Below are 13,642 nucleotides of genomic sequence, written 5' to 3' on the forward strand. Positions count from 1 at the left end.
GTACCAAGGGACCCCCCCGCAATCCCAGCTCTCCCCCCCCGCAATCCCAGCTCCAGTGCCCCCCTCCCGCCCCCGCCACTCACATGCCGACCCCCCCCGCAATCCCAGCTCCAGTGTCTCCCCCCCGCCCCCGCCACTCACATCCCCCCCCCCGCAATCCCAGCTCCAGTGTCTCCCCCCCTCCCTCCCCCGCCACTCACATCCCGACCCCCCCCCGTTTCCATAGCGCCGCCGCAGCCCCCATCGCTCGCATCGCGCCCGCCCCGGCGAGCGGCGCCCCCCCCCCCCCCCAAGAGGAGCCGGGAGCGGGTCGCTCGCTCGCCCGCGCCAGGCCGGGGAAGGACCGGGCCCGCCATGGCCGCGACCACCGCTCCCGCCCCGCGGTGCCTCGGGGCTGCTGCGCGGCCAGGTACGGAGCGGTCGGGATCGGACCCCCCCCCCCCGCCACTGCGAGGCTTTTTCTCGGGCTGGGGGCTGCAGAGGGGAGTGGGGGGCTGCAGAGAGGGGGGCGGCAGAGCTGGGGGGCTGCAGAGAGGGGGCGTTGGGGGGCAGAGCGGCAGGGTTGGGGGGGCTGCAGAGATGGGGTGGAGAGGCGGGCGGGGGGGCGCAGAGATGGGGGCGGCAGGGCTGGGGGGGGTGCTGCATGGCCCCGGCCCTGGCTGGCTGCTCCAGGGGGCCCGTGCCAGGGATCGGGGCCCGGATGCACAATAGCAGCTTTCCCAGCGCTGCGGGCCATTGTGTGGGCGGGGGGGGGGGGGGGAGGTTGGCATGAAATAGACCTGGGCCGTGGTGGTGAGGTGGGGGGTGGGGGGTTGGCTTCCTGCCTTTGGCTGCAGATTGAGGAGGGTCGAGCCCATCACCTGTCCCTGCGGTGGGGGAAGGGGCCGCCGCCCCCCCTCGGGAGCGTGAGCTGGGGGGTGAGTCCTGCGGGGGATGCAGAGCTGGGTGTGGGGGCGATTGAAGGGGTCTGAGCTGAAGGATGGCAAGGGGTGATGGGGGTCTGAGCTGAAGGGGGGATGGGGTGAAGGGTGGGGGGGATGAAGGGGTCTGAGATGAAAGATGGTGAAGGAGTAGTGGGGGAGGTGAGAAGCGTGGGTGAGATGGGGGGTTCTGAGCGGAAGGATGGGGAAGGGGTGATGGGGGGTGAATGGTGGGGCCAGATGTGGGGGCCTGAGCTAAAGGGGTGATGGGGGAGGGGAGAAGGGGGGATGCAGGGGTCTGAGCTAAAGGGGTGTTGGGGGAGGGGAGAAGGGGGGATGCGGGGGTCTTAGCTGAAGGGGTGAAGGGGGAGGGGAGAAGGGGGGATGCGGGGGTCTGAGCTGAAGGGGTGAAGGGGGAGGGGCAAAGAGTGGGGGGATGGGGGGTCTGAGCTGAAGGATGCGGGGCGGGGGGCGGTTGAAGGATCCCTGCACTCTGTCAGTTTTTGGCCTGTGTTGGATGCTCAGAACAGCCCATGCCCACCCCTCCCCGTTCTTTGTCCTGTGGCAGAGATGCCCTGGCTGGGCTCAATTCCCCCCCCCCATGACAGGCCTGGTGCCCTGATGGAGCCTGACCTCCATTCCTGCCCCCCCCTCCACTCCCCCGTGCCTGGTGCCCTGATGGGGCCTGATCCACCTGCAAACTAGGATGAAGCCTGTTTGGGGGGGGGGCACTCGGCTGCAACGCTGACCTAGCAGGATCTCAGCACTGGGCCAGCTCCCCCAGAGCCCTGCGGCCCTGCCCCTCCCAGTGGGGGTGACGCGTCCTCGGGGCCCACCTTGAAGGGAGATCGTGCATGGGGTGCCGGGGGTGGGGGAGCAGCCCTGCCACACCTTTTTGGACAGGGATCCTGGGCGGGGAGGGGATTGGGGATACGCTGCAACCCTGGCCCATCCCAGTCCCCTCTAGGGAGGAATCAGTCTCCGGACAAGCCCCCCCATGGGGCAGTGTGTCTACATGGCCAGGCCGGCTGTACTCGCTGGTTCCCTCCTCGCCCGATCTCCCCCCTGGGCCCAGCTGGGGCTGGGAAAGCCAAGGTCTTTGCCAGCAAATCCCCTCACCCATGGGGGAGGGGAGCCCTGTCTCTTGCCCGTTTCCCAGCCCCCCCACACACACACTGCAAGGGCCACTGAATCGGGGAACTCCCCTCCCCCTAACACATGCAGTTTGCTCTCAGCGGGTCCCATGGGAGCAGCTGTGGGGTCCCTTCCTGCAGCAGCTGCGGGGGCTGGGTTGTTATTGGAAGGTTGCTCAGGCTGGCTTGTTATTGTAGGGTCTCCAGGGGGCTGTGCCCCGTGTTTATTGCAATGCAGCCGCAGAGAAGGGGATGGTGAATGCCGGCTGGGCTGTGATTGCCAATGGCAGCTTGGGGGTGCTGCTATGCAGGGGGGGCCTACAGGGTCACACTCATACTGGGGGGGGGGCTGCCTTGAGGCCGGGATGGCTGCTCTGTAGCCTGGCCAGCCTCTGGCCTGCTGCTCCCAATGGGAGAGACTCCTCCCCTGAGGATACTGGCAAAGGGGTTGCCCCTCTGGAGGGGAGTTCCCCATCAGGTGCCCCCCCCTGGCCCTGCCACAGGGGCCCCGCTGGTACCAGCCCTTGCCAGTGAGCGGCACTGACCCACGGCCTGGAGCAGAGGCAAATACCAGCTCCAGCGCCCACCTTGCTCCCTGCAGCATGACACCCCCTAGCGTGGCCCTGGAGCCAGCCTTGACTGTGTGGGGAGAGCCCCCCCCCGCCTGAGCCCCGCCCCCACTTCCTGCAGTGCCCAGGTGGTCTCAGAGGGTCTCCCAGCCAAGCACTGAGCCTCTGTTCCCTGAAGGGCAGAGGCAGGACCCCATCCTGGCTGCAGGATGCGCTCGAGCTAGCTGGTTACATCATTATCCGGCGCGTGGTGACATCATTCAAACCTGGGGCCCCAGTTCCCCCCAGAGCCAAGAACTACCTGGCATCGAACGGCCCAGCTGGGGGGATCTGGGGTTCAGCCTGCGGCGTGGCCCATAGGGGGATCGGGGCCCTGCAGTCGGCATTGGGAGCCGTGGGGCAAACGTGGCATTGTCATGGTGGTGGGGGGGCGTAAACATTGATGTGGGGCAGGGCTGGGCCCCAGGCACTCAGTGGAAGCATGGAGGTGGGCATTCTGGGCAGGAAGGCAGGGAGCTCAGAAGCAGGTAAGGGGGTTCCTGGGGGGGGGTCCCCCAGAGCAGGCTGCGAGCCTGGAGCCGGGTCAGGCTCCGGGCCTGGTCCCATCAGAGGATGCGCAAGCCTCAGTGGGTCTCTCTGCAGCTCGGAGGCCTCTGCCCAGACGCAATGCCAGGCTCTGCTCAAGGCCCTGGCAGCCCCGGACCAGATGTGACGCCAGCCACCGGGGGTTCTGGGAGTGAACAGCCCGCGCTGGGACACTGCCTCGCAGGGCAGCGCCCACGACACACGGAGCTCCCGGGTGCTAGAGACTCCAGGGCTCGGTTGAGGCTTACGGACCAGGGGGAGGGGCCTATGCACCATGACTGCTAGGCACCCGGTTGTTTGGATCCAGATGGATCCAGACAGGCTGTTTGTCGGCAGTCCCCGGTGGGACACAGCACCTCCCCCAGATGCTGGTCACTCCCTGCAGGCTGGGAGCAAAACCACCACCCCCTCCATCCTCTGCACCAGTTGATCAGGGCCCAGAGAGCCATACCCCTCTCAGTTCCTTATGCCAGCTGCCTCCCCAAGTGCCCCCTCGCATCCCCCAGGGCTGCCTCTTGCCTGGCAGAGCAGGCTCTTAGGGGTTTCTTAGCACACCGGCCTGCGGAACTCACTGCCACAGGATATTATGGAGAGCGAGAACAGGCATGGAGAAGAGAAACTGGCTGGGTGTTCCTGAGGCCAGTGAGGATGTGACAGGCGGGAGACCCAATGCAACAGGGGCATGAATTGCCCTGCCCATGGCACCGACCGAACCCTGAGCCCCCTGGCAGGAAGGAGAAAAAGTCCTTCAGTGCAGATTATTCATCAGTACTCACTAGGGGATGGGCGAATCATGGATGTCCCTTTGCCAATTGGATCCCTGTGCAGGGAGGAGTGTGTGCCCCTTAAATTAAACTGGGGAGCGGGGGGGGGGTTCTTAGCGTTCACACCTCTCCCATCCACAGCCTCCATCCTAGGGCTGGTCAGGAATGTGCAGAGGAAGTGGGGAGCCGGCCGGCCCGCGAGTCTGGAAGTTCTGGCTTTTCCCAGAGCAGTCGGCCGGGCCGGGCTGCTCCCAGGGCCAGGGCCTTTGGTTGCTGCTGACTGAAACTGCCAGGATTCGTGTCCGTTTCAGGGGTGCCCAGCACGGAACAGCAGCTGTGAAACTGTCGATTTCAATCAGTGGGTGCCAGGCCCCGGGAGCGAATCTGGGGGAGCACCCTGGGGAGTGGGGAGGGGTTTCCGAAAAGGAAAATTGAGTGGCGTTGCCCTCTGAATTGGAACCAAAGCCAATGTTCAAATTTCCCCCAACCCAGAAACCCCGAGGTCCAGCTGGCCCGGCCCCCAACCTGCAGCGAGTCTGGACCAGGAATTCGGCTCCTTCCCTGCCCTGGCTGTGGGGCTCTGAACATAGTGAGGGATCCAACGTAAACTGGGAGCAGCCGTTTTGGTAAGATGGGCCACAAGGTGCCCCCCACAGGCTATGTCTGCGACCCCTTGTGATCCCCCCCAATGCGCTTTAAAACACTGCCTGCCCTTCAGCCCAGCTCACAGGGGAGGGGGAAGTGGGGCCTGCCCAGCCGGCTGGGGATTGGGGCCTGAGCAGTGGGGAGATCAGTGGGGCAGGTGGGGAGGCAGGGGACGGGCTGACAGACCCAGGTGACCGCCACGTCCTGTGAGCCGAACCTGCCACGGACAAACCCCCACGCCGTGGGCACGTCCTCTGCACAAAGGGGGCTGTGCTGGGAGGCCACGGTGCCTGGGGGGGGGGGCGGCTGGATGTGGGTGCAGACCGCAAGCAGGGGCATGGAGCGTGGCAGGTGGTTCGGGGCGGGCAGGGCGGTTGGAGGGTGACACAGACTGGACCTGCTGGGGCTCCGTGAGACCTTCTGCCGGGGGCCCAGCTCCACCCCTGTGCCCACCTGGCTCCAGGTATTGGCAGAGGCACTGAGGGGGGCCATGAATCATGGGGGTGGGGGGAGCTGGGGCTCGAACAAGGATGGGGGGGACCCCCTGAGCGGGGGGGGGAGGGCGGGGAGGAGATGGAGGCAGGGGGGATGGGCTCCCCCTGAGCTGGGGGGGCGCCCTGAACTTTAGAGGGTAGTGGGGGTCGCTGAGCTGGCGGGGGGAGACAGCGGGGGGGGGGGGGTCGCTGACGCCAGCCGGGCCGATCAGCTGTCGCGACACCGGGGTGGGGGCTGGAGAGACGGGGGGGGGGGGCGGGGCAGCCCCTGCAGCGTCGTAACCCGCAACCCCCCTTGTCTCCCCCCCCCCGGGTCTTTGTAGTTCCTGGTTCGCGGCTCCGCTGAACTCCGCGCTCCGGGCGCTTCCTGCCTCCCTCTCCCATGGGCTCCCCAGGTAGGTGCCGCCCGGTACGGAACCCCCCTGCTACGGCCCTGCCCCCTCCTTCCTCCCATAGGGTGCAGCCCCCCCCCCAGGTGCAGGAGGCCTCCCCGCCCCCCCCCCACAGGTCCCCCATTCCGATAGGTCAATCTCCCCCTTTACCAGCCCCCCCACTTCCTCCTACCCCCCCCCCGATAGTTCTCCCCCGAGGCTCTGGGGTGGGCTGCATCGATTGCGGGGGGGGGGGGATCTCAGTGAGCCCCCCCCCCACATCCAGGTGTGGGGCTGTCCTGCGGGGGGGGCTGGTCTCTCTCTGCTGTGGGTCTGCTCATGCTGGCCCCGGTGGGGGTGGGTCTGGGTTACAGCTGCTGGGGGGTGGGGGCATGTCTGGGAGCCCGGACGCCTGGGTTCGTCTATCCCTGAACCGGGCAGGGAATGGGGATCCAGTGGGTTAGAGCAGGGGGCGCTGGGAGCCAGGACTTGGGGTTTGGGCCTATTCTGTGGAGCTCTCCCCCCCCCCCGTCAACCCCCCAGCTCAGCCCCACTTTGGGGCTCCCCCAGCCCTGCTCTCCTGGTCCCTCCCCCCACATCTGGTCAGGCCCCAGAGGGGCTCCCCCAGACAGGCCCCAATTTAGGCCCCCCCCGAGACACCCCAACCCAGGGACCGACTGGGGCAAAAGCTCCTTGGGGCACCCTCCGCCCCCTCATGCCACCCCAAGGTGAGGGTTGGTCTGAATCCTGCTGAGGTTGCCGGGGGGAGCCATGACCTTGGGTGACCCCAGTGTTGGGGGAAGGGAGAGAGGCCTCCTCCCCGTCCCCACCCCGATGCCCCCTTTTGATCCATGCTGGCACCTGCGTGGTGCCGTTGTCTGCCCCATGGGATATAGGGCCCCAGCCCCCTTGCTGGAGCCATAGCCCCGGGGCACAGGGTTCGGTGGGGTAAATAGGGGGGGTGTTATTCCTGGCACTTACTGGGGTGGGGGGAGGGATAAGTGTGTGTGTGTGGGGGGGTGTCTCCCCAAATGGGCCATGGGGCTTGGGAGCCACCTGCTCCTAGTGTCCAGGGCTGAGGCTCAGTTTGTGGGGCTCGATCCCAAGGTCCCCCATCCTGCAGGGCGGGTTGCACCTCTCTGTGCTCCCCGTATTCTGGGCCTGGCCTGAGGTGTCAATTACACCTAACTTCAGCTCTGCTCCCCCTGGGGCACAGAGGCTACCCAAAGTGCAGGGCCCTTTGACCACACCCCTGATCTGCCCCATGTGGGGGGGCAGGGCCTGACCCCACTTCACCGTCTGAGGCCTCTGCAGGGGCGATTCTTGGGGGGCGGTTGCACCCCCATTCGCGCTGCTGGAGGGCGAATTTAACAGGGGAGACGGATCTGTGTCTTAGGGTCCCGGCAGACCCCCCCTTCCCTCTCCCATGGACAACCCCACCCCCAGCCTCCTTATCCCTCCCCCAGGACTTCCCATTCATTACTCTGCTATTTCATAACCCAAGGTGTGTGGGGGGGAACGCAGCCTTGGGCCTTACAAAGCGGGGTTTTCGCAGCAATCATGCCCCCCGTTTGTTAACCCCCCCCCATTTGTTAAGCCCCCAAACAAGCATTTCTCCCCCACCCCACACCTGTGTTTTATTTTAATTGCAATGATATTTATTAAATGATTGTCTCGTGACTGTCATGTTTGTGATGGGCGACTTATCAGCCGTGTGTGTGTGGGGGGGTGTTTCATTTGAACTTGGAGGGGGGGGGGGGAGTTGTTCGCTGTGGGGCAGGGCCGTGGGGTACAACCCACCTGCCACCACTGAGATGGACGGGAGCTAACTCACCCCAACTCACACAGCGATCGGGGAATAGACCCCAGGAGAGACACCCCCAGGAGCGTGGAACCTGAGGGTAGAGATTTAAAGGCCAGAGGGGACAATGACGGTCGCCCAGGCTGCCCTCCCCTGCAGAACACCGGGGCTGAGGGGACGGCCGGGGTCCCGGAGGGGATCCGCCCCTCCCGATGCTTCCTGGAGCCGAAGGTTCAAATCCCGGCTGGGGCTGGGGCCGTTGGCTGGCTGTGGAAGGGGGGTGGGGCGGTGTCCGTGTCTGTCTGTCTGTCTGTCTGTCTCTAGCCCACCCGGGAGGCGATGCCGGCGGCTTTGATGACTGTTCTTTTCTCTTCAGTGTCATTTGTTTTATCCAGGATGGCGGCATGCGGGGGGCGCCACTAAAAATAAGCTCACGGTCTCTAAGCCGTCTGGGACTTCCTGACCAAAGAGGCCCCCCTCCAAGCTGGTCAAACTGAAGGAGGAGACCAAGCTGAGCATTCTGATCGACGGGGAGACCTCCGAGATCTACGTGCTGCAGCTCTCCCACGCCGGCCCCCGGGGCCGGCAACGGCCTCTACCTGGCCCGCAAAAGCCCTCAAGGCCCTGCTCAAGGAGACGGAGAAGGAGCTGAAGAAGGCGCAGCGGCAGAGCGAGCTGGTGGGGTGCATGGCCCTGCTGGACAAACCCGGGGGCGAGCTGCGCCCGCACGGGGCCGGCATGGTCTCCCGGGGTCAGCAGACCACCGGGGCCAGGGCGGGGGGCACAGGAGGAGGTGGGGGGGCTGGGGGGGGGCGGCGGGCGGCTCGCGGGAGGAGGAGCAGGAGAGCCAGTGCCCCATCTGCCTGGGCGAGATCCAGAACGTAAAGACGCTGGAGAAGTGCCGGCACTCCTTCTGCGAGGACTGCATCACGCGGGCGCTGCAGGTCAAGCGGGCCTGCCCCATGTGCGGGGCGCTTCTAATGGGCAGCTGGTGGGCAACCAGCCCGAGAACGGGCGCATGCTGGTGTCCAAGGACTCGGGCCTGCTGCTCCCCGGCTACGAGAAATACGGCACCATCATCATCCAGTATGTCTTCCCGCCTGGCGTCCAAGGGGGTGAGTTCTCCCCCGCCTCTGGCCCCAGCTCTGCAGCCCTCCCCCGCCTGGCTGCAGTGGGGGGCAGGGGGCTTATTGGGGCAGTCAGCTGCAAGTGGGGGGTTCTGGGTCAGCTTCCCTGCCTCCCTAGCTCTGCTGGTGCCCCTCAACCCTGATCCACCACCCCCTACTAGCCCAGCCCTGGGCTCCCCACACCCCCAACCCTACCGGTGCCCCTCAATCCCAACCCACAGCCCCATGCTAGCCCAGCCCTGGGCTCCCCACACCCCAGCCCTACCGGTGCCCCTCACTCCCAACCTGCTGCCCTCTGCTAGCCCAGCCCTGCCCCCCCCCAGCTCTACCGGTGCCCCTCACTCCCGACCCGCAGCCCCTGCTAGCCCAGCCCTGAGCTCCCCACACCCCAACCCTGCTGGTGCCCCTCACTCCCAACCTGCTGCCCCCTGCTAGCCCAGCCCTGGGCTCCCCACCCCCCAATCCGCTAATTTTCCCTCCGCTCTGGGGTCACCTGGTAAATCTGGGTAGATCTAATTCCCTCCCACAAACCATCCGATCCTGCCTTTGCCCCTGGGGGCATGGCAGACCTTGGGCACAGCCCTGGCAGGGGGGCGACGCTGGGTGACACCAGCCCTACCTTGTTCTGGCTCCTGTGAACTGTCGTCGCCCAGTGGCTCAGGGAGGCTGGGCACTCTGGAGGCTGGAAGCAGGTTGGCATTCGGGGGGCAGTGAGCAGGGGTCACTTCTCCCTCCCGGGCGTAATGCCCCCTGAGCCGGGTGCAGAGTCACCAGCCCCCGGGGTTCTGTCACCAAGCCCGCAGCCGGAGCGACCCGGGGGGTTGCCTGATGCCCGCAGCAAGCACCGGAGGAGACTCCGGCCCAGGGGCAGCGTCACCCCTGCCTGGCAGCAGCATCTGTGCCGGGCTTCACAGCATCCCGGGGGTCTGACGGTCTCTCCCCCCCCCCCGCCCCCATTGCAGGTGGAGCATCCCAACCCTGGCGTGCGGTACCCGGGCACCACGCGGGTGGCCTACCTGCCCGACTGCCCGGAGGGGAACAAGGTGCTGGCGCTGTTCCGCAAGGCCTTCGACCAGCGCCTGACCTTCACCATCGGCACCTCCATGACCACGGGCAGAGCCAACGTCATCACGTGGAACGACATCCACCACAAAACCAACTGCACCGGGGGGACCCCAGCTGTAGGCAGCCGTCGCGTGCAGGGCTCACGGGCTGGGGGCCGGTGCTGGTGACGGGGGGTGACCCATCTGTGCTCCTGAGTGGGGCCCGACTGGCCTGGAAACCCAGAGGGTGGGGGGGCTCAGTAGGGGGCACTCCTCCCCTGGCTGTCAGTGCTGGCCCCGGTGCTGCGGGGAGTGCGATAGGGGGCGCTCTCCCCTTACTGTCACCGCTGACCCTAAATCCTCAATGTGGTGCTAGGGGGCGCTGTGCTGCAGTGTGGGGGCTCAGCGGGGGCGCTCTGCCCCGGCTGTCGGCGCTGACCCCAGTGCCCCGGCACCAGGGGGCGCTGTGCTGCGTGCCAAAACGCTTGTTGACCCTGGCCGCTCCCAGGGGCCGTTTCTTCAGGAATTGGGACACAAACTACCCCGTGCCCTGGCCGAGCGCCCCCCAGGTGCCGGGCACTGGGGGTCAGTGAGCTGGCCAAGCCGGGGGCTGCTGCGACGTGGGGGGGGCAGATGGGTAGGCTGGGGGAGCTGTCCAGGCGAGGGTGGGGCTGTGCATGGCTGACGTCTCCCCTGTGTGTCTCCTAGATTCGGGTACCCCGACCCCACGTACCTCGCCAGGGTGCAGGAGGAGCTCCGAGCCAAAGGCCTCACTGACGATTAACCCTTTCTCTGCTGCGGCTCCTGCTGTGGTGCCAGGGGGGCGACCCAGGGGGGCGGCAGGATGGCCCCACAGCGTCTCCTGTCCAGCTGGGCTCGGGGCGGCCAGGCGGCCGTCAAGGCAAGGTGCTTCGCTGGCTCCGCCCTGGATTGCGGCTGAGGGGCCCGCGCTGTCTGTGCCAGAGCCTCTCCCACTGCCAGTGCTACCTGGAAGGGTGGGGGGGAGGGGAGTGTGTGACGGGGGGGTGTATGGAGAGGGTAGCGTGAGATAAATGTGTGTTTGAGTGAGAGATCGGGGGTTGTGTGGCTGTACTGGGCGGGTGGGGTTGTGCGGGCAGGGGGTGAGGGTGTGTGGCTGTACCGGGCGGGTGGTGTCGGGGGTTGTGTGTGCAGGGGGTGAGGGTGGGGTGGCTGTACCAGGCGGGTGGTGTCGGGGGTTGTGTGTGCAGGGGGTGAGGGTGGGGTGGCTGTACCGGGCGGGTGGGGTCGGGTTGTGTGTGCAGGGGGTGAGGGTGATGTGGCTGTACCGGGCGGGTGGGGTTGGGGTTGTGTGTGCAGGGGGTGAGGGTGGGGTGGCTGTACCGGGCGGGTGGGGTCGGGGGTTGTGTGTGCAGGGGGGTGAGGGTGGGGTGGCTGTACCGGGCGGGTGGGATCAGGGGTTGTGTGTGCAGGGGGTGAGGGTGGGGTGGCTGTACCGGGCGGGTGGGATCAGGGGTTGTGTGTGCAGGGGGTGAGGGTGATGTGGCTGTACCGGGCGAGTGGGGTTGGGGGTTGTGTGTGTGCAGGGGGTGAGGGTGGGGGTGGCTGTACTGGGTGGGTCAGGTCGGGGGTTGTGTGTGCAGGGGGTGAGGGTGGGGTGGCTGTACCGGGCGGGTGGGGTCGGGGGTTGTGTGTGCAGGGGGTGAGGGTGGGGTGGCTGTACCGGGCGGGTGGGATCGGGGGTTGTGTGTGCAGGGGGTGAGGGTGGGGTGGCTGTACCGGGCAGGTGGTGTCAGGGGTTGTGTGTGCAGGGGGTGAGGGTGATGTGGCTGTACCGGGCGGGTGGGGTCGGGGTTGTGTGTGCAGGGGGTGAGGGTGGGGTGGCTGTACCGGGCGGGTGGGGTCGGGTTGTGTGTGCAGGGGGTGAGGGGTGGGGTGGCTGTACCGGCGGGTGGGATCAGGGGTTGTGTGTGCAGGGGGTGAGGGTGATGTGGCTGTACTGGGTGGGTGGGGTCGGGGGTTGTGTGTGCAGGGGGTGAGGGTGGGGTGGCTGTACCGGGCGGGTGGTGTCAGGGGTTGTGTGTGCAGGAGGTGAGGGTGGGGGTGGCTGTACCAGGCGGGTGGTGTCAGGGGTTGTGTGTGCAGGGGGTGAGGGTGATGTGGCTGTACCAGGCGGGGTGGGGTCGGGGGTTGCGTGTGGAGCGTGTGCACTGTGCGGGTGAGATCAGGGTGTGCACTTGCGGTGACTGTATGAGACATGTGTATGTGTAAGAGGGGGGCCCTGGCTCGCACACGACACCGGGCCCTGGGTCCAGCCGCCCTCCTCTCCGGTTCCTGCTGGGCCCCAGAGCACCGGAGCCGCTGCCGGCTGTGCACTGATTTCCGGAGCTATGTGACGGCTCGGCCCTGCCAGGACACCTGTCGCGTCACCCCCCACGGGCGAAGCCTCAGCCCTCTGCGGACACCTGCCTTGGCACCCTCTGCCTGCCTGTGGACAACAGCTCCCGCTGGGACCCACCTCTCCTGTATATACCCCTCCAATCCCCATCTGGACTGTCCGCCGGGGCCTGGTCCCGGACGCGGCTACGCCAGAGCCCGGCGCCGTCGTCTGGATCTGAACTCTGCCGACCGGCCTCCCCCGGCCATCGCCGCCGGCTCCACCTGCCCGGGCACCGCCAGCGGGCGGCGCGGGGCCCTTCTGTTTCTTTTGCCTATTCTCAGCATGTGGCTGCGGGCGCGCAGCGTGTACCGTGTGTGGTAGAGACGATGCGTCGCGTTCTGTGAGCAGACTCCGCTGTCTGTCCTCTGTTAACCTCCCTCCCCCCCCCGCGCCCCGGCTGAGTGCCGCCCCGGGGAGGATGGGGCCCGTGTCTCTCCACGGGGGGATGGGGAGGGGGAGGTTGCTGGTTAAAAAAACGAGGAGAAACTGAGTTGCTCGGCCCCCGACCTGTCTGTCCTGGATTCTGTAGCTTTGGTTGAATAAAAGTATGCAACACGTCTGCAGCCCCCTTGCCGAGCCCGGTGCCGGGGGCCGCGGGGGGAGGGCTTCTGCTGCAATTATTGAGGATAAGGTTGCCCGAGGCCGCCTGGTGCTGGCTTTCTGGGAGTTGCAGGGCTGCTATTATCGATGTGTATTACAGTAACGCTTCGCCCCAGTCATGGCCCCGCACCGTTTGTGCTAGGCGCTGTGCATTATTTATTAGGTGCATTACGGTAGCGCTGGGAGCCCCTGGCATGGCCCCGCACCCACTGTGCTAGGTGCTGTGCGTTATTTATTAGGTGCATTACGGTAGCGCTGGGAGCCCCCGGCATGGCCCCGCACCCACTGTGCTAGGCGCTGTGCGTTATTTATTAGGTGCATTACGGTAGCGCTGGGAGCCCCCGGCATGGCCCCCGCACCGTTTGTGCTAGGCGCTGTGCATTATTTATTAGGTGTATTACGGTAGCGCTGGGAGCCCCCGGCATGGCCCCGCACCGTTTGTGCTAGGCGCTGGTGCGTTATTTTATTAGGTGTATTACGGTAGCGCTGGGAGCCCCTGGCATGGCCCCGCACCCACTGTGCTAGGTGCTGTGCGTTATTTATTAGGTATATTACGATAGCGCTGGGAGCCCCCGGCATGGCCCCGCACCGTTTGTGCTAGGCACTGTGCATTATTTATTAGGTGTATTACGGTAGCGCTGGGAGCCCCCGGCATGCCCCCGCATCGTTTGTGCTAGGTGCTGTACAAACAGGCAGGGCTGACCACAAGCCTCCAATCTCCGTACCAGACCAGAGACTCTAGATGGGCACGGGAAACGCAGCCAGCACCAGGCTGTGTGATGGGCTCTGGCCTCCAGCAGCCTCAGCTAGCCGCATGGTTGCTCCTCTCTGTTCTGAGGGGCCCCTTCTCACTCCCGCGTGCCCTGGGGCAGGATTTCCTCATTGCCCTGGGCCTATCTGGGGCCCTGGGCCCCAACTGCTGCCCCCATGGGGCCCTCTGCCCCATGCCGACACCGGCCAGCCATAGAGAGGATTTGAAAGCTGGGGACTCTCAGAAAGGCCGGCCGGGCTGAAATATCCATTCCCACGTTGATCGGTATAGAGAGTGCAGGCCCTGCCGCGAGAGCTCACGGGCTGGGAGGGGAAACTGAGGCTGATGCGGGCTGTGGCTGCGCTGCCCCGGCACCGCTGGAGCTGTGCCACTGTGGTGGAGATGCGTCACCGGAGGTAA

General features: G+C 66.3%; 1 protein-coding gene across 1 annotated transcript; it reads left to right on the top strand.

The window, feature by feature from the left end:
- Window positions 1-5,534: 5,534 nt before the first annotated feature.
- Window positions 5,535-10,551, top strand: DTX3 (deltex E3 ubiquitin ligase 3). The gene is given in 9 exon segments (XM_065576627.1): window positions 5,535-7,690; window positions 7,692-7,847; window positions 7,849-7,890; window positions 7,892-8,086; window positions 8,089-8,262; window positions 8,265-8,395; window positions 9,371-9,575; window positions 9,577-9,590; window positions 10,161-10,551. Coding segments are annotated over 9 exon segments (1,062 nt in total). The 5' UTR covers window positions 5,535-7,621; the 3' UTR covers window positions 10,237-10,551.
- Window positions 10,552-13,642: the final 3,091 nt, after the last annotated feature.

This window comes from Chrysemys picta, chromosome 22, assembly GCF_011386835.1.
Source record: "Chrysemys picta bellii isolate R12L10 chromosome 22, ASM1138683v2, whole genome shotgun sequence".
Classification (NCBI taxonomy): Eukaryota; Metazoa; Chordata; order Testudines; family Emydidae; genus Chrysemys; species Chrysemys picta.